Source organism: Notothenia coriiceps, unplaced genomic scaffold (genome assembly GCF_000735185.1).
Source record: "Notothenia coriiceps isolate Sejong01 unplaced genomic scaffold, NC01 NC01_scaffold00025848, whole genome shotgun sequence".
Lineage (NCBI taxonomy): Eukaryota > Metazoa > Chordata > Actinopteri > Perciformes > Nototheniidae > Notothenia > Notothenia coriiceps.
The window spans coordinates 12,541-35,430 of record NW_011358549.1 but is presented as its reverse complement, the minus strand read 5'-3'; the positions used below and the strand labels follow the sequence as shown (position 1 = coordinate 35,430).

Genomic DNA, 22,890 nt, shown 5'->3' with positions numbered 1-22,890 from the left:
AACACATTCGTTGTATTTCCTTTAACTGGTGGATTATGGATATATAGTTGCTGATCAAAAGCTGGAACACAAACCACCAAATACAAAAACATAATTCAGATCCAGTCGTCATGACTCCACTCCGGAGGGATTCCCCGATCATTTCTTACAGTTTCTCATCAAGGGGGGGTCTCCTGTCCCCAGTACAAACACACTGCCTGAGGAAGGCTATGTGTGTTATTTTTGTTATTAACCTTTTTCGGACCATTTATTTATTTATTTTGGTGACGATCCGACCTCCATGCTGCTACGCTGGTTCAAACTGCATCCACCAAACAATATGATTTATCTCGACCTCCCCAAAATAATCAAAATCTGACACGGTGTGAGATGTTTTTTTTAGCTGTCGCCATTTCCTGCGATCTTCTCCATAAAGTCAGTCAAAATGAATGAATGAAAGGGCGTTTCTTTGACCATTTATAGGCAAACATGGGCGTTACGTGAAGCCCGCAAAAGCTGCACCGCATTTCGAGTTGGTTGTGATTTATAAAAAGGGAAACAGGCGTAGGAAGTGCCATACGCACTTTCCTCGCCGGTACGCAATGTTTGGTGAATCGGAAAGTGGCGGAAAATGTATGGACCTATTTTTCGGATTTCTACTACGTAAGCAACCTTCCCACGTCAATCCTATGCACGGCGTTATACATGAGGCCCCTGAGCTGGGTGACCCTGAGGGGAAACCTAGCTTTCTTGGTTATAAAGCACACACTGAGTAATGTTTTAATAACCTACATTTACCACCAATGAAGATTAGATGTCCATATAAAAAGGTGGCATATCCTACATTTGATGGATGGATGCCTGTGTATCAAGACATACTGGTTATGCACTCTTTATCCTTGATTTTTTAATTTAATTTTATGGTTCTGTGTGTCATAAAAGTTGGATTTGATTAGCCTTTAAAGGATACCTTTAAGTCCTTGTTCAGTGTGCATGCAAGAAGTTAGATAAATACTGTATCACCTTGTAAATATTAAGTTTCTAAAGCAACATCTCAAGAACAGCGGCAGAGCTGCTCTGCACTCAGAACAGTTTTGACATATCTCATGGGACAATACATGTTTGTTTATATGTTTAAATGGTAGAAAATAGACTCGAAACCTTTGGACACATTGCAGACAATGTAGACAGCTGCACTGGTTACAATGGATCTATTTCTGTCTCAGTCACATGAGTGAAAACTGACTGGATGGCAACAAATGTAGACAATGTTTAACAATCAGGTTTGAGGGCAGAGGTTTTTTTTACCCTTAAGGTGATTCTACATGACTTTGAGATGCTTGACCCTTTGGTTGTGGTTTGGAGAATGTACCTCTCTCTGCAGAGCCTTGCTCTGGCTGTCTGCCTCCTCCAGTTGGGTTTGCAGCTTGGTGCTGTCCTGCTGGTGCTGGAGCTGCAGGGCCACCAGCCTTTTCTCTAACTCCTGCTGGGATCTCTCCAGGGCTTTGAGGCTGTCGCTCAGCTCAGCATTCTGGGCACCCGAGCTACCAGAAAACACTGAGTTTAATAGGTGAGGGATCATACAAAGCATACGGTATACTGTCAAGTAAAACCTACTGAAACAGAGCCAAGCACATGAGACAGAGGGAACACAAAGGTGGGGGTGAAGTTGGTCTCTAGGTGACGTAGCTCAGTGCACTGACCTGGCAAGGTCCTTCTCCAGCTGCTGCTGTCTCTGCAGCCCCGCCTCTTTCTCAGAGCGCAGCAGTGCACATTCACTCTGCAGGTTCGCCTTGTCTTTCTGGTGAGAGTTGAGGAGTTCCTCCCTCTCAGTCCTGAGGGAAGCACACTCACTTTGCAGACTGCTCCTTTCCTTCTGGTGCTTATTCACGGTTTCTTGTTTTTCAGATCGCAGCATTGCACACTCCTTCTGAAGGCCATTACACTCTGCCTGCATGGACTGCAGCTCGCCGGCTATGAAAATAAAATGTTTTATGTAAGATGCTTTGAGCAGATGCCCTTTTCTTAATTAGCTTACAATCACGTTAGCAGTGTGTGTTCATTTGAGTCTCTTTATGTTTTAAACAAAAAGGCTCTTTTTCTAGGTCATTAGTGCATCAGACACATCTATTTTCCTTTTGTATGGATATTCTCATCATATTTTGTATCACTCTGTGTATAGACCCTGTAGTACCTTGAATTTCTGCAGTTTTCTGCCACTGCTTGCCCTGCTGTTGAAGGTCACGCTGTAGGTTGTCAATTTCATGCTCATATTTGTTGGCGGTCTGGCGCCATTTATCGAGATCCTTGGAGACGGTTGCCAGGTTAGTCTGGATAGCTGCTACGTCACGATGGCGCTCAGCAGCGGCTGCCTCCAGGGCACGTTTCAGCTCCTTCACCTCATCACGGGCACTTAGTAACTCGTCGCGTGAACCGGAGGAGACATCCATCTGCCCTCTGAGGGTGCTCGTTTCATCTTGGAGCTGCCGCAGCTGGCCTGTCGGAACAATGGTTGGTGTTTAAATAAATAATGTTGACATTTTCTATGAGAAAATACCAAATGTTCTATCAACAGACACAAAGATGTACCTTGAAGAAGTTTGATCTGTTTGGCAGATTCATCAGCTTGGTGCTTATTTCCCTTTTTCTCTTCCTGCAGGACACCTACACAAAAAGATTTCATTTATGGTTTTTGTGTGTGAACAGCATAAAGTGAAGGAAATGGTGTGTATTCGTACCTTCCAGCTCCATAAATTTGTGTTTCTCAGTATTGGCTTGCTCCTGGGCTTCACGAAGTTCATCTTTCAAGCGCTGGATAACTTCCTCTGAGTCACCCGAGGATCCCATGTTTGACTTGGTCAAGTTATCTGATTGTGAAATACAGAACAGAAATGATTACTCAGATTAGAAGATACTTTCTCTCTTACATTTAAGTATCTAGCTGTGAGGTTAAAGCTTATTATTTTCCTGCAGAGTCACTGGAGCCGTTGACAGTCATTAGAAAACAAATGTTGAAACATGATGACAATCAGGCAGAAATGATGGCAATTGACTATAAAAATAGAAGCTCACTCACTTTTATCATATTTAACCAGGGCTGACATACTAGATGATTTCCCAAGATATTAAATGGGACTATTATATAAACTAATTGCTAACCCAGAAATAGACACAGCTGCATTATCTGTATTTTTCTAATCCAAGCTTTCATTCCTAACTGTCCATTATCTGGTCAAAAAAAACACATCTCTGGCACCTCATTGCTTGTTAACAGCTTGTTACTGTAAACAATACACAAAGGGAATAGACTAGCCAACGTTGTCAAGGGTCTGTTGTGTTTCCTAGAGGTGGAAAACAAACTCCAAATACTTGTGCTTGGCAATTCCCAGTGAATATCTCAATCCCCTAATCTACCATGGCTCGGAAAAGAGATGACCTCATCCCAGGCCGAACATTTGGCAGAAGCTAAAACAAGATTCATGACAGGTCAAGCATGTGCACCATAAATGGACACATAGCTGGACTGAGGCTGTCATGAAATGCTTATTTGTTGTGATTTCACTTGTTCTGTCACGCAAGGCTGTCACACAAGTACTGTTCATATACACACACATATTTTTAAAAGTGCTCCCAGATTTCATTGATAAATGTCCCTAAAATGAATGGCAATAAAGCGACTGCTGGAGGCTGGTGACCCCCTCTGACTCGGGCACATGACCACCACCCTGCTGTGTGCAGACAAAGGATGGGCGGGCAGTGCTCCGTCCAGCATGTGTGTATGAGGTTGTGTGTTCCCTCATGCATGTATATGTATGAGTGAGAATGTGAGTGGGCTTCCTGTACGTAGGTTTTTTCCAGTTTCTGTGAAAGATGAATGTTGTCTGGAGAGCATGAGATTAAGAGAGGGCGCCCAAAGTATTACCTTCAGTATCATTAGTTATTACAGAGTGACACCTGACAGAGTCATAATGGGATTAGCCTGTGTGTAAAAATACCACTGTGACTAGTTGGGGGATATTGAGCATCACACTGCCTCAAGTGACGACAGGGGAACATTTCTTTTAGGAAAAGTCTTTTTTTAGCTCAAGTGCTGAAGGCTAAAGCCATCATGGTCTATCTTTCCCCCACTGCCAGTTTCCTTCTCAATGCATGTGACAGCGTACTAAAACTGAAAATAAGCATTAGCGATGCTCGCATTGAATGTCAACAGTATTCAGCAAATCTCTACAAAACTGCTTATCAAACTGACAGGTGTGATATCAATTTAGTTACAAAATGTTCTTTTTATTTGAAATATCAGTATCATTTTTGAAAAGACAGAGATCATCTTGTTGTGAGGACACTGTTTGCTTTGTGCTGCCTGTACACTAAACCGTGCAGTGTAGCATGACAAATCAATTCATGCAAGATTGATTTGCTGACAAAAATGCTTGCACATTTTCTCAGGAAGATCCCTGTTGATTTGTATGTTTTTAATGTTCTATGTATAGCAATCACTGCATTCTAATACACGCACATTATCACACAGGGGGATAATGTGCCCTCTGTGTAAAGAGACTCCATCTTCTAATAAGCTGTTGACACTGGAGAAATCAGCCTCTAAAACAAGGCCATCTACAGCAATGTCAGCTCTAAAGCCAAACAACGGCCCTGAGAGGCTCAGCCACTCTGTTTACCGGTGACTCATGCTTTTTTCTCTCTTCACATTGCCACTTAGTAAGATGTGCAGTTACTGGTAAGAGCCATTCGAAAAGCAAAACTGTCAAGTCACAAAATAATAAAATTGGGTTACCTTTAATCAGCGACACGTTATTCATGGGATCACTCAGCTCTTTCGCATCCATTTGCTTATCTGTAAAGAAAAAGTATAAGAGGTAAACAAACAAATAGATGTATCTCACTAAATCAAGATGTTATGGTGCCAAATCAAATACAGAAGAAACTTGATAATAATTACACTATGGGTGCTGTTATTATGGTTAACAATGGTCTTATAAGAAAGTAAACACAAAAGTGCATGCTCATCTATGAACACAAAACAAGTCATTTTAAAAGATGCAGTGGAAAAACTGCTGAGACATTTTCTTTGAGAAATAGGTCACTTAATAATAAAAGGTTTAGCAATAAAAAAAACATAGGAGGAAATGTTACCTTCGGTGATCTAGGAGCTACAGTACTCTGTTCTGAGGTTTACAGCAGTCCCTGACATGAAGAACTCTCCTCCAACTATCAGATTTTTTTTCAGATGCGAAATGGACCAGTCCACGCAGTGAGGGGGGGGGGGGGGGGGGGACACTGGGGGGATTACAGACGCTGTGAACCAGATCTCTCTGCTATTGTTAGATTCAAGCCAGTAAAGACTAAGGAAGGGTTGATATAGCTGAACACATACTTCAAGTTTGGTTGCAAAGCTAGACTCGAGGTAAGTCAGATGAATGTCATCAAAAAAATGACCCCCCTATTTTGTACATTCCCTAAGCCCCTCCGACTAGGTCATGCATCCGAGTAGAGCATGTCGGAAGCTGCAGCTGCATAGTGACACAGAGAGGGTTTGTTCAGGGAGCCGTGCTGCTCTCTGACCAGTTGGTACTGATGTAAAAATCTACAGGATGACACAGAATAAACAAAGGCAGTGTGTGTCACGTATGTGCTGCAGCCTCTCATATTTTTTGCCACGCTGTAGGCACTTTAAAATTAATAAATGATTTGCCTTAAGGGTTGGATCTTAGTTTAATCCCGAGCAGGGAAGCTGTGCTGTGTCTATCACACAAACAAACTGTGTATTGTTATGCTAATTGGACAAAAAAATACCTTTGTTCGCCTCTTTAGAGTGCTTTGAATAGTTTGTGAGGCCGAGGCAAATTCCAGTTATAGAAAGAAAGCAGTGGTCTAAATTAAATAGCATGATATTACTTTTTCATCAGCAATTCCTTAAATAATGTACAAAGGCACACAGACATAAAGGATGTAATTCAGATTTTAAAATGGAGGGGCATGTCATGGTTTAGGGGACATTCACATTATTCAAGATGTTTTAACTTCAGTCTACCTTCCTATTTAAGGCAGTACAATTCCTTATTGTAGATGGTAATATTATTAGTCATCATTGTGACACTAATGCCGCAGGCTAAGTGGAGCAAGTATGAACAGCTCTTGTTTCAATTGATTTCCGGACATGCATATCAATGCAGATAATAGCATGCTGCGCCCAACAAGTGTTACCTGTGTTAGGACTAGGAGTCCACTGTCATCCTGGCAACCAACAGTAAATTAAAGACCCACAACAAAAAACACCCTTCAAGTTTAACGAAGAAACTGACAAGCTGTCCCTATAGTCTGAAGATATCAGTTTGCAGCTACACAACAGTGAGAAGGACACAGACACATTCCAAGCCCGGTTTGTAAAAAGCTGTGAATCCATCAAAAATGTTTGTTGTGCCCAAGGGAACTCAACCTTGGTTGGCCGGGCAAGCTAGTAATGAAGTAAAGGTTTATGATATAAAGCTGCAAATCATTGACATGTTTTCGGTCAATAATCAACCATTCTAACTTTTAACTCTGGTTTAAGGATGTTTATAATCTCTACAAACTGGGTATCCGCATCCCACAAGGGTGATTCTCACAAGAGAACACTAGCCAGCGAATCTTCAGTTAAGTGGATTAAGACTCTTATAGAGCAGGCAATTGTTAAGTGTTAAGTGTTTTCTAGACAGACAGGTGAAGGGTAAAGCCACACACACTGGTTTTATAGGTGGAAGGTCTGCAAACAAAACTGCTCTATGACTGAGAAAATGTTTGGTATCTCATATCATCATCACGATGATCTAAAGTGGCTGCAGCTCTCTGAGGGCTTGCTTAAAACATTCATAAATGCCAAACTCCATACTCCCGTTATCCTCACATTTAATAGCAGCCTGGACTGAAACTGCTTTTTGCCTCAGCAATAAAACTGAATTTGATGTTGCATAATATATATATATATGTAAAAGGCATTTAATAGTTTTATTGAATGGAAGTAACATTAAGATCTAACTACACTTTAGTTGTACTTTGTCAGGTTCACCTAGCTCAAACTACTACCGTCTAAAACCAAGGTTATACAAATGATTGTGCCTTCATGAAGGTTTTAATGTTTAGGTTATTGAAACTTTTCTAAGAGAGGTTTTAATTGAACTAATGATATTTTTTAGGATTATTATAACCTTGACAGTATTCGATGTCCTTTGCTTGGACTGCAATAGCTTCAGCAAGGTTAAACTGGGTGTATATTTTTGCAAGATAAATGGCTGGCTTGGAAAATATTTCTGCAGAAAGAGAATATATTAAATTGAAAAGTGTTGTTACCCAACCTAAATTGACCCATATTAGACTAGTACATCTTCCATACACTTAGAAGTGTTTTAAAAGCTTTAGTATTTTTCTAGTCAGGTAAATAGGGATATTAACTGTTAATTTCATCCATTTTATTTTCACATTTCCTTTCATTTGAATGGCATCATCGCTTTTGCACTGGAATCAATTAAATAAAAAATGAATAGCTTGGCATTATATAAAATCCTAAAATTAGAGAGATACCTAATCAGACAAGTAGGCTACTTTAACGTAGCTATCTTAGATAAAACGTTACAACACGTTACCCTAAGGATGTGGTGTAGCTAACTGATAGCTTGTTAGCTAGTTACTTTAAAAGCTGGTTTTAATTATTAACCTACTAAATATCAGGTCACAGAGTTGAGTGAGTCATAAAACATTATAAAAAGAATAAAGTGTCGTAACTCAAAACCAAACAACTCGAAAATCTGGTTTTGTTGTTGTTAATTGGCTATGATGCTAATTTAGCCTAAATTAATGAATGACGTCATCTGCAAATTGGCTAGGTTTCAGTTGATACTAGCTTATGGTAGTTAGCTTGCCTTTAAATCCCTATCAAAGCCCTATTTTTTATAGACACAATATAATGCTGAAGAGGCAGTCTCAAAGGCTACAACCTATAAAACAGTGTTCGGCCTACAAGTTAGAAAATATCACTGAAAGTTGCCTAATCAGTGAGGTGGGTGTTGCCCTTTCTTACGTTTGTGAGGCGAGCGGTCCGTTCAGTTTGACTCACAAACCAGAAGTGATACTCTATTCTTGGTGCAAACAGCAGGGGGAGAGGAGGAGGAAACATCACCGCAGAGGGTTTCAGTTTAAATATCCTAAGCCGCCAGATGTTCAACAAGTAACTTTCACGGTTTCACGGTTGATTCACCTTATTTGTTTGATCTCGAGTATTTTCCTGCTCCCCGATGACTTCCTCTATTTTAGACTGGATTTGGAGTGAGAGCTTTTGGCTTCCCCAAAATGTTACATGGGCGGACCTGGAGCGCCCACCACCTGGTGAGGAGTATCCCCGAATGAGAGACATACTATACGCTCTACCTCTGGCTGTTTGCGTTTTTCTACTAAGAATGCTTTTTGAAAGGTAAACCGCACCCTTTTACCTTTGTTTTTGTTATATTTAGGTAACGTTATTTTTATGTGAATGTGTGCTCTGTGTGCCTGGCTGCACATTTCGGGGGATTTCAGCCTATGTGGCAACTGTTGCTCCAAAATACAGGAATAAAAACAAGCTACCAAACTCATTGCAATAATCTTAATATATGAGTAATTCCTTCTGTATGCAAACTTTCAGTAAACTAGAGAATCAACTCTGGATGCTTCAATAAAAATCCTGTGCCGATGCTATTACAAAAACACCCACACACAATGTGGTTACTATGACGTTAGACAAACCAATTTTAATTAAATTGACTTCATAGATGGGGACTGCTTTAGCTTCTGCCTGTCCATGTGAAAGATACTTGCTAATGCTACTTCTCTCCTGTTGTTGGTTTTGCCTTAGCCTCCTAATAACAGTTTAAGCATTCCTTTTTGAGGTGATGACACATGAAATAACTCCAATGACTTGAAACACACGTTTATCTTGCTCAGCAAAACACCTATGATAGTAAGGTTATTTAAAAAAGATTAAAAGAACTGGCATGAAATAGTTCATTAAGTGTATTTACTTGTGATCATTGGAAACTGAGGCTGGGTTAGATACTTTTGAAACTGTTCTGTACTGCATACATATCAGTCTTCCTTGCACAGAAAGTCAATACGTTTTACAGGAAAGTTCAACTAAATTAGGGGTTATGCATGGTTTTCTTTCAGAGTAAAATGAAAGGGCAGGCCCTAAACTCAGTCTTTACTTCTATTCATTCAGTATTTTTCAAAGTTAGGAAAACTTTCTAGATAAATGTGGGTTGTTGGGAGATTGAAATTAATAGCTGAGTCTGAGCATGAACACTGGTCAACTCATAAGGTCATGTGGCACCCATTAATTTGGTGGTAAGGGGCAGTCCTTCCTTTCCCTCACATGACGGTGGTCATCATGCTCTGTTTAGACTAGGTGCTACATTCCCCAGAATTCCTCCTAACGCTTGCCTGTGTCTTCCTACAGACTCTATTGTACCCTCTTCCCCTCCCTAGACAAAGTCCATCATTACTTTGTAAGCAAACTGCAAGCTCAACAGTTCAAGTCAATGAGGGAGCCCTTCAGACAATCCTAGCTAATGGTTCATCTGTTCGAACCAGTACAACGTGCTTAACTTATCCCACTGACTCTCTCCTTGTTTATGTCTCTCTTAATACTTCACCGTCTCTGTGTCCCCCTCCCTCTCACTTTTTTTTGCCTCCGTCTGTGTATTTACAGGCTAGTGGCCAAACCCTGTGCCCAAATACTTCAGATTCAGGCGGGAGTGCCTCGACAAGCTCAGCCCAATGCTGTCCTGGAGAAGGTGTTTCAGTCCAAAGCGGTACATAAAGCCCTTACTTGTTCTGTAGTCCACTAAATGTTATTCTGCATGCTGGAATAGTAAAAGTTACTGCACTGACATAAACCAACACAGACATAATGATATGGGTAGTCAATCATTTCAAGCAGTGTGACAATCATACCTGGTGTTGTGGTGTTTTTGAGAGTTGAAGAGAGACTATGGAAAGCAAGTCATTTCTATTTGTTCCGTCTTTAGTGTCCAGACACGAGGACATTGGAGGGACTCTCTAAGCAGATGGACTGGGATGAACGGAAAATTCAGCGATGGTTTCGGGTCCGTCGAAACCAAGAGAGGCCAAGTGTGCAGAAAAAGTTTTGTGAGAGCATGTAAGTTCTTACTAAACTGATATTCAGTGTCTATGTTTTGCCATTGGGGCTGCAACTACAAATTATTTCATTATTTGTTGATCTGCAGATTAATTATAATACAAGATTACTTCTTTAAATGTATTTTCCAATATAAATCCAAAACCCAGAGATGCATTTTCTGCAATTTTTGCAGGAACTTAAACAAACTGTAACGATTGATCAATCAAAAGAGTTGAGTTCATGATAAATATTCTGCCCATGGCTTAGCCGGCTTAACGTCCCAGCTGTATTTGCCATAAAGTTTTGAACAGACTTTCGTAAAATAAATCCTAATGACTGGAGTGTCCCCCTGACTTTACATGTAGCGATACCAACAATTTGAAGTTATTCTACAAATCATCATCTACACCTCTCTGAAGTATTAGCATTACTTTAGAAATGAGTCTTTTAAGAAGAGAACAAGTTTCATTGTAGTTTCCCAATTCAACCCTTTTTCTTTCACTTCAGGTGGCGATTCACCTTTTACTTGGGCATTTTCATCTATGCAATTAGACATTTGTGGGTGGTGAGTCAAACTGCTTTTGCACAATACTGATACTGTTTCATTGAAGTATGTGAGCCTCCTGCTTGTTTTTTGTTTAACTTATCATATGTATCTGTTTCTGTCAGTCGCCTTGGATGTGGGACACCAGAGAATGTTGGTACAACTATCCATTCCAGGTAACTAGTTTTTTATTCACACATCATTATAATATTCAGCTGCTTTTATTATGTTTCTAAACTGTACAGCACCATATTGTTGGCAAGCCAGTGGTGCTTCTTTTAAAGGTGTTTTTCTTTTGTACCTCCTCCTAAAGCCTCTGAGTGCTGGACAGTTCAACTACTATGTAGCTGAGCTTGCTTTCTATTGGTCCCTGATGTTTTCCCAGTTCATAGACATCAAACGAAAGGTAAGTCAGCCTTACTAACACTGTTGTACTGCCTCTTATTTACCCTTTCTACCAGAACTGTTTTGCCAGCTGTTCATATTGACTTCATTACATAAACTTGCTCAATCAATCAATGAGAAGGTAACTTTAGAATATTAGGGAAAACTTGCTTTTGTCCATAGATGTGATTTCCTCTGCATTGGAAATAATCAGTCTTTGGTTACGGTGACATTTTAAACATTCATGCTTCAGCTAACTCTGCACTAAGATTTATTACTGCCGATAATTACAATAATCATATCATCATTGTGAGCTGAATGCTGCCTCTTTTAATTTCAACCCTTATTGAATCCACTCAGAGCTTTGAAAAAATAACCTTGAACAACAACCAAAACAGTCCTAGGGCAGTATACATTTCAAATGTAATCCTACTTCACTTCCAGCTGTTCTTGTTTTCATTTGTAAATTTCTCTTAAAATTGTATTGTTCTATTTCATTTCAATGTTTCAATAATTTTTCCATTTTCATTTGAACATTTATTCATTTATTTTTTAATCTGCTATATTGTAAATGAGGATTCTTCCTCAATGTATTTGCAGATGTACAATTAAAAAGGTTAACAGTGTATTTAAATTAGCATATTCTAATGTGCGCTGTCAGAACAGGTTAGACCATGAAAAGCTGCAGCAGCACATTATTTACAATGCCTGTTATCAGCCTGTTTTACGGGTCTTCAAACAAAGCTTTTCAGTTGGTTTCATGACAGCCTGTTGATGGATTTAAGGGAAAGGCAGTGAGAATTACTCCAAGTTCATCCTTCATTGTTCTCTGTACTTTTACAGACCTGCAAAATTACATTGCATCATATTCATTCATTTATTTCGTCTTTTCATTTAACTAATCACAGGATTTCATTATCATGATTGTCCATCACCTGGCCACCATCTTCCTCATCACATTCTCCTATGCCAACAACATGCTAAGAGCTGGCACTTTGGTCATGTGTGTGCATGATGCATCTGACATCTTTCTCGAGGTAAAGATTCAGAAGTGAAGATTTTCTTTTTCCTTACAGCACTTGTTGAATAATTAAATTTCATTGTTTTACAATATGAAGGCAAACAAAGATGGGAACAGGACACTGTGAGCCACTTGTACTACTGTTTGTACCTGTCTGAGAGAAAAGCACATATCTATTACAAGCATTTCCGTATGTAGCAGCACAAGTAGCATAGAAATGCACTACCTGTCTAACAGGAAAACCAATCCATCACTACCATCAGTGACATTCCTTCAAGATCATTGCTGGAGATACTGTTGTGATATTTTATTACTTTGTGAATCATTAATTCCTTATTTATTCCCCAAGGCTGCCAAACTGGCCAACTACGCCAAGTACCAGAGGCTATGCGACGGCCTGTTTGTGGTGTTCAGCATAAGCTTTTTCATCACTCGACTTGTCATCTACCCTTTCTGGTGAGTCAAATGAGAGCTTATTTACAAACCAAATGACATACCTTTCCCTACTTGACACCTATTTAGTAATTGGAGAGTATTGTTAAACTAAATTGGTCCCATAAAAAAGCAACATAGTAACCAGTAACCTTTGTATGTGTGTGTTTGCTGCAGGGTTGTTTACAGTGTTCTGGTTGAGAGTTGGGAGATTGCGGGGCCGTACCAGGCCTGGTGGTTACTCAACGGGTTGCTATTGGTGCTGCAGACACTTCACATCATCTGGTTCTACCTCATTGCTCGGATCGCCATCAAAGCTATATTCAAGGGAAAGGTTAGTCTGGCTTTTTTTCCCTGGTTGCAATCTTGGTCAGTTAGTCTACAACTGTGGTCCCGACTTAAACATTACAACTATTGGGGATGGCTACTAATGTCTTAAGTGATAGTCTGAGGTGTCCTTTAGTGTGGGATGACATTTCTTTGTTTTAGTAAACTGTCTTGACGACTTTTGGATGAACTGCCATTAAATCTGGTACAGACTTGCATGTTCCTCTCAGTAATAATAACCTTGGTTTTCTTCTGACTTTTTCTTTAGCGCAATCATCAGGTCAAGATGAATGTGTTTAATACTCTGATATAAAACCAAATACCTGTAAAACTAAAGATATTCCCATCAGCCTCAGCTATACTCTCATCGCATCATTTGGTAGACATGTAACAGTCAGATTCTCGGTTGTATTTTCTGAAATCCATATGTATTCTTCTTCACATCTTTCCCTTACCTTTCTGACATTTAGGTTAAATATAAAACAGCAGCCTTAGTGTTGTTTTCCTTTCATCACTATCCCAATGGTTAGTAAAAGTGTCATCCTGTTTGTTTCACAGGTGGCTAAAGATGACCGCAGTGACATCGAGAGCAGCTCGGACGAGGAAATTGATTCCAGTTCCGGTAAAAATCCCATTCAGACTCTGAATCCAAAGGACAACAATCACACTGGGAACCCTAATGGAGACACTCATGACCACTGAGTCCCATGAGGGGATCAATTCCAGTGACTTTTATTCACCTGCTGCGGGCCTGCGTGACCCACCTCGTCACTTTGACCTCCTGAAAGACTTTTTTTTTTTGTTCATCCAAAAACATTTGCTGTCGTTCCAATGGAGAATGGACTCGGACACAGAGGAACTTTGTGTGTGGAATAAAGACTTAGCGCTGTCTTACTGAGTCAAGTTTACACTGTGTGAGGTTTACATCTGTTTTTTGCTTATAGGAGTGGACAGAGAAATGTGTGTGGTCTGTCTGCCCCTTGCTGTGTGTGTGTTTGTGCGTGTTTGTGCGTGTGTATACAAAGAAATGAAATTGAAACACTGCTATTGTCAAGAAGCATTTTCTACCTTTTATTTGTGAAAATGGTAATATATTACAGCTGAAAAAACAAATCACTGCAATCTGCCTTATTGAAAATACTGCTAAAGATCTCTCTTAAAATGCCAAATATTTCTTAATAAAAGATAATGTATCAGTGAACAATGTGTAGGATTTTTATTATATAGCGAACTTGACATGTATAATGAGTACAACTGCTGCTGATTATATTCTTGATTAGTTGCTTGATATACAATAATAAGTATCATAGTCTGTATTTTCTATCAACTGGTCATGTTTCTTGTTTGTCAAACAGTCCAAACTTAATGATATCTTATTTAAAGCAGAGAAAAAAAGCTAAATAAAATGTAACATTTGACATGTTGTAATCAGTGAATGTGCCGTGCCCCAACACAATATTCCTTGACGTATAATTATACAATGAATGATTGAATACTTATGTTTCTGTTGACTGACAAATTAATCAGTCCTTTAATCACTTGAACTCAAATAATAAGGTGTGTGTGCGTGCGTGCGTGCGTGTGTGTGTGAGAGAGATCCGTCTTCAGTATCTTATTTTATCACACTCGTCCAAGATGCTCAAAGCTTCTTCACTGAAGTCGTTGTACTTCAGGCTAAAAGAGAGAGAAGGCAGAGTTACACAAGTTATAAATGTGTCCCAGCTTTATGTAAACTTTATGTAAAGTTCAAGATAGTTCATCTGTTCACTGGAGCAAATGAGTCTTACTTCATCTCCTGCATGTTGTCGCTGTCCTGCAAGACCTCGACGATGGCGGGGACGGAAGCGTCGGTCAGCGAGTTGTTCCTCAGTTCCAGGGTCTTCAAAGTCTTGCTGGCCCTTATAGCAGCACACAAGTCCTCAAGGCAGGCGTCCGTCAAACCGGTCATCTCAACACTGCAATACAAGAGAGGCAGACATGTTTAATGTAGTGCTCACTGCAATGTGGTGATAAAATAGTTATTATTTTGACTCACTCCAGTTCCTCCAACAGACAGCTTGGATGTGCAACAGCATCCCAAAGATGTTTAACCCCTTGGTCTCCCACTGCATGTATACCCACAGCAAGGGACTTCAGTCGAGAAGTCCCACTTGTCAGCACTGAGCTCAGCTCTTTGAAGACCGGCTCGGTCAACTCGCATCGTTGTAAGCTGTAGGGTGTATAATAAATATTTGTCAAAGGTGGTACCTCATCACTGAAAATTCAACAGACAGATAACACATGCGACCCTACCAGAGCTTTTCTAGGCGACATCCGGGTTGACGGAGGCCTTGGCAGAGCTGCAGCGCCCCCTCCTGTCCCAAATCATTCACTGACAGGTCCAGCTCAGACAGAGAGCAGTGCTCCGACATCAAGGCTGCCATCAGATGAGGACAGCAAGAACCTGTCAAATCGCTGTCGAAGAATCTAAAATAAAAAGATATCAAAAAGGTTATCAATAGCAAAAAAGATGGATGTCAAATATTATTCATCACACGTTTATTTTATGTGTCAAAGCACACATACACATTGAGTTATTTCATCATCAGTCTTACTTCAGGCTTCGCAGTTTGCAAAGCGGGTGTTGCAGAGACTTGCACAAAGCCTCCACTCCTCTTTCACCAATCGTGTTATGGTTCAGGTTCACTTCCCTCAACTCGGATTGGCCAGAACACAAAGCTGCAGATAATGAGTCCATGGATGCAGCAGTCAACTTGCAGCCGTGTAGCCTTCAAATAAACCGAAGAAGGTGGGTTTAAAAAAAAAGAATAGACAGATCTAACAAAAAATAAATGTAATCTATAAAAAGGTACATACTGGAGGTCCTGTAGCTTGCATAGAGGACTCTGCAGCGCTTTGCAAAGCTTCGTCAAGCCCTTGTCCCCGATGTCATTAAAGGTCAGGTCTAACACACACAGCTGGGAGCTGCCTGAGGTCAGGGCTGACACCAGATCTTCACACATTGCCTCTGTCAGGTTGCAAACTGTAAGTCTGGGAACATAAAAAGCAAAATGTTTAGGATTTATGAATGTGCTTTTAAGAAATGTGTGTTATGGTAAAGCATTTTTAAAAGAATGCATTCAGCTTAAATCTTACTGTATTGTGTGAAGCTTGCAGTCTCTGATGCCAGCGCAGAGAATTTTAAACTTTTCATCTCCGAGGTGTGAATGTGAGAGATCGAGCTCCTTTGTGATTCCTTTGCTGAGTGCTGATGCCAGATGAGAGACGGCCCCTGCACTCAAGGAGCTCTGTGACAAGCTGGAGACACAACAGAGCAATCTTTTATAAAATATGCTGAATTAAATTATGCCTGGACATGTCAATTTCTCACCTTGACTTACCATATTTTACGTGACAAGGTCATAGTTGGAGCCAGCATCTCTGCTTGTTCCTCCGTCAGATTCCCTGTGTGGTACAGATTCAACTGCTCCAGCTCACCGAGGCACGTGATCACATAATTCAGAGCCACACAATCCTGGAGGCTCAGGTCTCCATAGCTGATGCCTATTCGTGCTGAGGGGGTGATAATCTCTTTCACCAAACTCTTATTCTGAGTTTGATGAAGCAGATGGAAGCAGTGTTGGTGCTTTTCTTTGTGAAATCCCTTCAGTGTTTGCTCTGAGTTGCTTTTAAACCACTTCTTGAAATCCATGATCTGATCCGAGTTCAGCTCCCCCAGCAGGCTCTCCAGAGGTCTGCGCTGAAGTGGCTCTGAGAGAGCTGACAAGAAGAGATCCAGAAACTTTGCATGGCTTTTGTGCTTTTCCAACATCTTCTCCGCACCCCCGGGCGTTGAGTTGTCACAGAAGACAGAGACAGCCAAGAGGAACTCCTGCATCAGACTGGAGTGGAAGGAGAAGACACGTCTCTCTGATTGGTCACCGTGAACTTGCAGAAAAGCACCAACGGAAGTAAGAAACTGTTGAAAACCAAAGGAATTCATTTCTTCTTCGGTGCAACTCGAATGCTGATCAAGGAGGCAATGAGAAGCCATCTTGCCGAGGGCAGATATGAACTCTCTGCTGCAGGCCTTGTTCAGCGAGAGCGACTGAATCAGGTGGACCAGGATGTTTACATAGAGCTGAGATAACGTTTCAGGAAGTTTAGCACCAGCATCCATCAGAGACTTGTAAACAGAACAAACTGTCCAACAAAATCTTGGGGAAGTGCAGATATCATAAAAGCCCAAAGTCTTTTCCATGTGGATTCTTGCTTTTCCTGCAGCAATCGGGTCAGGAAAGAACTTGTTGAAGTATGCTTCTCTTTGAGGCTTCAGAAACCCCAACACCTCCACCATGGTGCCGCTCAGAAACTTCAGGGATCCTGTTGACCTGGATGCAACCACAAAGGCAGCTCCTTTCAGCAGGGTTCCACGAAGCAAGCTTGCCACTAAACATGACATTGAGGCTGCCTGTCTGGGGTCAGAGCACAGGGTGTGGGCGGACGTATCCAGGCTTTGTTTGCACTGATCAAGATCATCAAACACAAACAACACCTCTGCAGGATTCTTCAGAATCAGAGGCAGTGACTCACGAGGGACATTTCCGTGGTGGTGTAGGAGTAATGTTTCCAGGGAGAGCTTGTCAGTGAGGGAATTTAACTCCCTCAACTTGAAATGGAAAACATAAGGAAAGTTTTGAATGTGCTCTCCTTTCGCCCAGCCCACAACTAGCTTCTCTAAAGCGGTGGTTTTCCCTGATCCCTCAGGACCTGTCAGTATCACAGATCTGGTCTCATCAGTCAGAGCCGCTTGGATGGCATGATCAAGGGAGTTGTCTTCCGCATTTCTGTCTGTCGCAAGAGCATCAGAAGTCAGCAGGGATATGTACCTATTGTTCTTTATCACACTGACAGGCAGCTCCCCACCAAGAAGTGTTGAAATTACTTCTGGTTTCAGGATGTGAGTCAGCACGGCCACTTTGTCCATAGTGTAAATAATTGCTGTGAGAATACATAAAATACAATATAGTTAAACCAATAATGACAGTCTGCAAGAAACATGTAATGCCTGCAAATAAATTACAGTGTTATTAACTTTAAGTTACTCCCTGACTCCAAAATCTGTCTACCAAATCATACAAGGTACAGTAACAGAGAACATTTGTAATCTTCGAAAACACGGAAGTGTGTGTACAGTTACCTTGCAGTCTACGCAGTGCAGAATAAGAAAGTCTCGAAAAGACAGTCGGTAAGGAAAGCAGACGGGTTATTGTTTTAATGGTGGGGTACCGCCAACCATGTGAAGGCAGCGGCTGTTGCAGACGAGCTATAGCCTAACCGTTGCACGGAACAGGAAATAAAGTCGGGTATTAAACCCTGAGCGATGCCTTGCAGACGAGGCGGTGGCGCAATAAGAAATTGTCCTGCGACACTTTGCAACTGTTTTTATGCTCCCAAAATTAAGTATTGTTGTCTGACATTTACTCAAGTATCCAACGATGAATCTTATTCCTTATAGGCCAACTCTCACAAGATAATAATTCTGGTTATATTCAAAACTGTATTTATTTAGCATCCTTATATCCAAAGAGAGTATTAATAGATTATTAAGCTACCAGTTTTATATTATAGAGTCCTTAAATGAACCCCACCCTTACCAGCTTAAATGCAAAAATACATACAACATTATAATGCAAATATCTTAAATGGTCCCTTTTCAATAATGAGTACTTTTACTTTTGTACTTATGAATATGTTATGCCCAACAGCCATTAAGTTGTTTAAAACTGGTTTATTCTGGTCAGAGCTCAGTCTGATATTGTCTGCAGCTTCTTAGAGTAAGCTGTATTTCCTCTTTTTGGAAGGACATGATATGCATTTTCTATGATGTGACACAAGTCAGCTACTGCTGACTTTTTTTATCATGTTTTAATGAAGATTTGAAGAAGAGACTAACCAAATACACTGCAATGAATTACTACCCAACAAAAAGAAGGACACATTATCATGCAACTGAGCACATCTTTATTAAAAAAACTGGAAGTGGTCATTCATGTTTCATTCAATGGGAGGGGAAGTAATGGCAAGTTGGTGCAGCTGTCTCAATGTAGGTTACAATGAGATTAATGCAAAGGTTCGAGTTAAATGGTCAAGGGGATCCAGCATGCTAATAAATGCATAAGCGTCTTTGAGTCGTGAAAAGCGCTATATAAATAAAATGCATTATTATTATTATTAATATATTGTAGGTTTTTTCTGCATTAGTTCCATGTTGATATGTCTTGGGTCTCCACTGTCTTGATGAGGATTGCACTTTGCCTTCGTGGCCTGGGGTTGTCAACATGGACGGCTGTTGTGGAGAGGATGGTGGAAAATGTTACTTACAGTCACACACATTACAGACAGTCATAATAATTCTGATACAAATGCTAAAAATCTCTAGTATAAAAGTACTTACTTTGGTTTTGCACAGTTTGGATGTTCACAATAGAGTCCTGTCCAATTCTATGAGTGAGAAAGCAGAAATTGGATAAATACATAAAAATGCTATCCCTGATGTTGAATATAATTGTTTTTTAACGGGAATTCACTACATTAAAAAAAAAAAAAAGTCTGTTTACAGTTTGTTTTCAAATGTGAAATAAGCTCATTGTTGCCACTTGTTGGGGGAAAACCGTAACTACAACTGCGGGTGTCACCAACCATTAAATACCAGAGACTTCATGGAGGAAAACCAACTGGATTGTTAGGTTTGCAAATGTGGCTCAGCTGAACAACTTGAAAAAAGCAGACCAAACTGTTGGTGGTCGAGTTTACTTGAAATAATTGTGGGCAACAGGTTTTGACAAGGAAAAAAAAAATGTGGAATGGGTATGCTGCACAACCGTGATCTTTTTGTAACTCTTCATCTTGTGTCCAATAATGAAGTTTATTACAAGGCTGAAAATCAATTTAATTTAAAAAAAATGCCCCCATCGGAAACCTTATTTGCCCTTCAACCATATCCAGATATCATGTGATGAGAACTTGACAGTGTTAAGATCTACCAATACCACTCACCTTTCCTCCTCTCCCTCCAGCAGTTTCCTGTAGGTGGAGATCTCTATGTCCAGGCCCAGCTTGACATTCATGAGCTCCTGGTACTCTCTGAGCTGCAGAGCCATGTCATGCTTTGCCCTCTGCAGAGCCCGCTCCAGGTCCTCGATGCGAGCCTTGGCATCCTGCACGGCCCCCTCCCCGCGCCGCTCAGCTTCAGTTACCTGGCCCTCAACGTTGGCAAGCTGAAAACATTTCAGGAACGGATGGTGTCGGAATTGAATTACACCTTTCAGAAAATAAAATGTAAGGCTCAACGGAAGCATTACCGTCAAACTGTAAGACTAAACTACAAATGTAGTCGCTTTTGACTCATAACATACCAGACACTCTATAAACCTTTCACTCACCTGTGACTTTACAGCCAGGATCTCATTCTGCAGGCGGCTGATCATTCGATTGAGCTCAGATATTTCCCCCTTGGAACTGCGCAGATCACTGCCATACTGGTCGGCTGTGGCTGTGATCTGGTCAAACTGGTGACAGCAGATAACAAACAGAGGACGTGAGATCAGTAATTATCAGGTTTGACAAGGGCGGTACCTGTAAAAAAAACAGGGTCTTCTAGTAGATTTACGAGCTTTAGCTTACTGCTGAACCCATTCATGTTTCTCGTTTGAGAAACTGGTTTTTACTACAGATTTCATGATATAAATGATTATTCATTATTTGTAGTTTTTTACCTTGCTCTTTTGCCAGTTTTCAGCTTCTTGACGACTGCGACCAGCAATGTCCTCATACTGAGCCTTGACGTCTGCCACGATCTGATCCATGTTCAGAGCTCGGGAGTTGTCCATCTGCACCACCACAGAGGTCATCTTCAGGCCGTCCTGCAGCTCACACAGCTCCTTTTAAAAACAAATACATACAGCAACGGTATGAAGAGAAAATCCAGAACACAACAAGCTGCACATTTTTCCTTATATTTGAAAAATGTTGCGTTTGCGTACCTGGTCATACATAGCCTTGAGGAAGTTGACTTCATCACTCATCATAGACACCTTGTCATGTAGATCCACCTTGGACATATAGCCTGCGTCCACATCCTGCGGGAAGCCAGAAAATAAAAAACACACTTTTCTTAGTGTTTAAGCTTTTCCTGTGTTTTTACAAAAACCTTTTTTACACGTTAAGAAAATAATTATCTCTCATAGCCATCAGGACTGCATACTTTACCTTTTTGATCAGGACAAAGTCATTCTCCGCATCATTCCTTTTGTTGACCTCATCCTCATACCTGAAAAACCCCAGTATATTGGATTAATCATGCAAAGCTTGCACATCAGAACACGTCTTAAATCTCAAAATTAAAAAGAAGTTCATTTTCTTTCGCACTTACTTTGACTTGCTGTCGTTCACACTTTTGTGCATGACATTGTTCTCCATGTCCAGTCTGTGTTTGTCATTGTTGAGAAAGTCCAGGTGCTGCTGCAGGCTGGCGATGTAGGACTTCAGCATGGGTTCAACAGAAGAGGAGGCGGAGGTCTGTCCCTTCATCATATTCCACTTGGTCTCCATCATTTTGTTCTGCTGCTCCAGGTGCCTCACCTGTGGAACAATTAGAAAATACCCTCCAAATCAAACATCTTTTGTAGTGATAATATAATTGTTGGATTAAATCTGACATTCAAAATCCCTCAGCAAGAGTTGAGGAGAAATGTTCTCTTACCTTATCAATGAATGTGACAAAACGATTGTTGAGACCCTTGATCTGCTCTTTCTCCTTGTTGCGAACCACTTGGATGTTGGGGTCGATGTCAACGTTTATCGGGGTGAGCAGGCTCTTGTTGACGGTCACGGCTTTAATGGAAGCCCCTTGATAATCCCCGCTGCTCATCCTGGGGATGGAGTAGGATCCCATGGACATGCTGCTGAAGCCCCCTGAGGACGTGCCTAGTCCTGGACGGCTGCTGCGCTTGCTTCTCATACTCATGGTTGAAGATGTCACTGCTGGAGGGGATGGAGAGGTTCGGTGGTGGTTGAGCTCTGTTTGTTGATCCTCTCATCTTTTGGGTTCTTTATAGGCAGGTGTGGGTGTGGCGTGAAAAGGAAGTTATGCGGCTTCCCAATGTTGGTAAACCAGTTTGTCACATACCACCTGTTCTCCCATCTACCCCCTCAGTCAAAGTTGCATTGTTACAGCTACGCTGGAATTCAAGCCTGCTCCTCGGTTTCAGGTGTGCAGCATTTGAATAATAATGAAAGGGTTTCTGGAGGAAAGCACTGGGTACTTGCTAAATTAAAAAGAAGAAATGTGATTCAAGAAGTATTGAAGAACCAAAATCTTTACTGATAAAGGTTTAAAGCGTGTGTAATCTGAATAATTAATTACATTGGCTTTGTGTCCAAATGAGATTCCATTGCAGCACAAGAGGAAACAGATGAATGGCATTTGGCTCACCTCGTGCTGTCCGGAGTTGTCTGTGTTGTGCCGCTTTTTATTGTGTTATTTTTTTACCGTTTTATGGTCTGATGTATAAGAATGTATACTCTTATGGAGCTCTTCTTGACCTGTGCTTTACTAAATAAAGTTGTATTTTTCTAGTGCTTTCCTTTCACCAAAAGGTGACATTATCTGCTAAATGGCAAATGTCAATTGATAAGGTTCTCCAAAAAAGGGGACAACAATCATCTGTACACAAATATCTAGAACATGTACCTTATCAGATGTACTAGTTTTGTGAGAGCCTTATCACAAAGCTTTTAGTTAACTTCCTGAGATTATATAAATATGATAACATTTGTTATCACATCAGTTATCAACCTTTTCTTCGTGTTAACCGTTAAAATACCTGTTGGAACTGTTACAAACATGCTGACACAATGTGAAACGTTTTGTCTGTACTGTATGTTGGGGACTGTGACGAAGGTAACTTTGTCACTGTGGACTGACGGCTTCGGGCCTTGCAGTTTTGCACTTTATTAGCGTGATTTGCACAGTACAGTTTGACATGGCATATTTGC

General features: G+C 40.8%; 4 protein-coding genes across 7 annotated transcripts in view; 1 reads left to right on the top strand and 3 right to left on the bottom strand.

Moving 5' to 3' along the window:
• Positions 1-8,141, bottom strand: part of slmapb (sarcolemma associated protein b) — a 15,502-nt gene extending 7,361 nt beyond the window's left edge. For 2 of the 3 annotated variants that reach the window (XM_010783783.1, XM_010783785.1), the window contains exons 1-7: positions 5,131-5,236; positions 4,772-4,831; positions 2,718-2,846; positions 2,569-2,643; positions 2,174-2,476; positions 1,683-1,953; positions 1,352-1,523 (exon numbers count right to left, since the gene is read on the bottom strand). In XM_010783783.1, the coding sequence (XP_010782085.1) occupies positions 1,352-1,523; positions 1,683-1,953; positions 2,174-2,476; positions 2,569-2,643; positions 2,718-2,846; positions 4,772-4,823 (1,002 nt within the window). In that variant the 5' untranslated portion in view covers positions 4,824-4,831; positions 5,131-5,236. Of the gene's footprint in view, positions 1-1,351; positions 1,524-1,682; positions 1,954-2,173; positions 2,477-2,568; positions 2,644-2,717; positions 2,847-4,771; positions 4,832-5,130; positions 5,237-8,050 lie in introns of those variants that run through there. The other variant, XM_010783784.1, reaches the window with a different exon arrangement.
• LOC104956311 (ceramide synthase 5-like) lies at positions 8,059-14,056 on the top strand. The gene is made up of 10 exons (XM_010783786.1): positions 8,059-8,440; positions 9,713-9,815; positions 10,032-10,162; positions 10,652-10,709; positions 10,814-10,864; positions 11,002-11,094; positions 11,981-12,109; positions 12,443-12,549; positions 12,703-12,859; positions 13,411-14,056. Exons 1-10 carry the CDS (start codon positions 8,265-8,267, stop codon positions 13,552-13,554), a joined length of 1,149 nt encoding a protein of 382 aa, XP_010782088.1. The 5' UTR covers positions 8,059-8,264; the 3' UTR covers positions 13,555-14,056.
• On the bottom strand, positions 13,911-18,196 carry LOC104956312 (NACHT, LRR and PYD domains-containing protein 3). Its single transcript, XM_010783787.1, has 9 exons — positions 18,032-18,196; positions 16,233-17,832; positions 15,988-16,149; positions 15,709-15,882; positions 15,447-15,620; positions 15,145-15,318; positions 14,888-15,061; positions 14,640-14,807; positions 13,911-14,526 (listed from the first exon to the last, which is right to left on the bottom strand). Exons 2-9 carry the CDS (start codon positions 17,816-17,818, stop codon positions 14,457-14,459), a joined length of 2,682 nt encoding a protein of 893 aa, XP_010782089.1. The 5' UTR covers positions 17,819-17,832; positions 18,032-18,196; the 3' UTR covers positions 13,911-14,456.
• A 660-nt stretch (positions 18,197-18,856) lies between these two features.
• On the bottom strand, positions 18,857-21,902 carry LOC104956308 (intermediate filament protein ON3). Of its 2 annotated transcripts, XM_010783782.1 has the most exons (10): positions 21,596-21,902; positions 21,266-21,474; positions 21,103-21,163; positions 20,877-20,972; positions 20,610-20,774; positions 20,277-20,402; positions 19,891-20,111; positions 19,289-19,335; positions 19,072-19,180; positions 18,857-19,003 (listed from the first exon to the last, which is right to left on the bottom strand). In XM_010783782.1, exons 1-9 carry the CDS (start codon positions 21,857-21,859, stop codon positions 19,092-19,094), a joined length of 1,278 nt encoding a protein of 425 aa, XP_010782084.1. In that variant the 5' UTR covers positions 21,860-21,902; the 3' UTR covers positions 18,857-19,003; positions 19,072-19,091. The 2 variants fall into 2 exon arrangements, with proteins under 2 accessions (XP_010782084.1, XP_010782083.1); XM_010783781.1 differs by having other exon boundaries at positions 18,857-19,180.
• Positions 21,903-22,890: the final 988 nt, after the last annotated feature.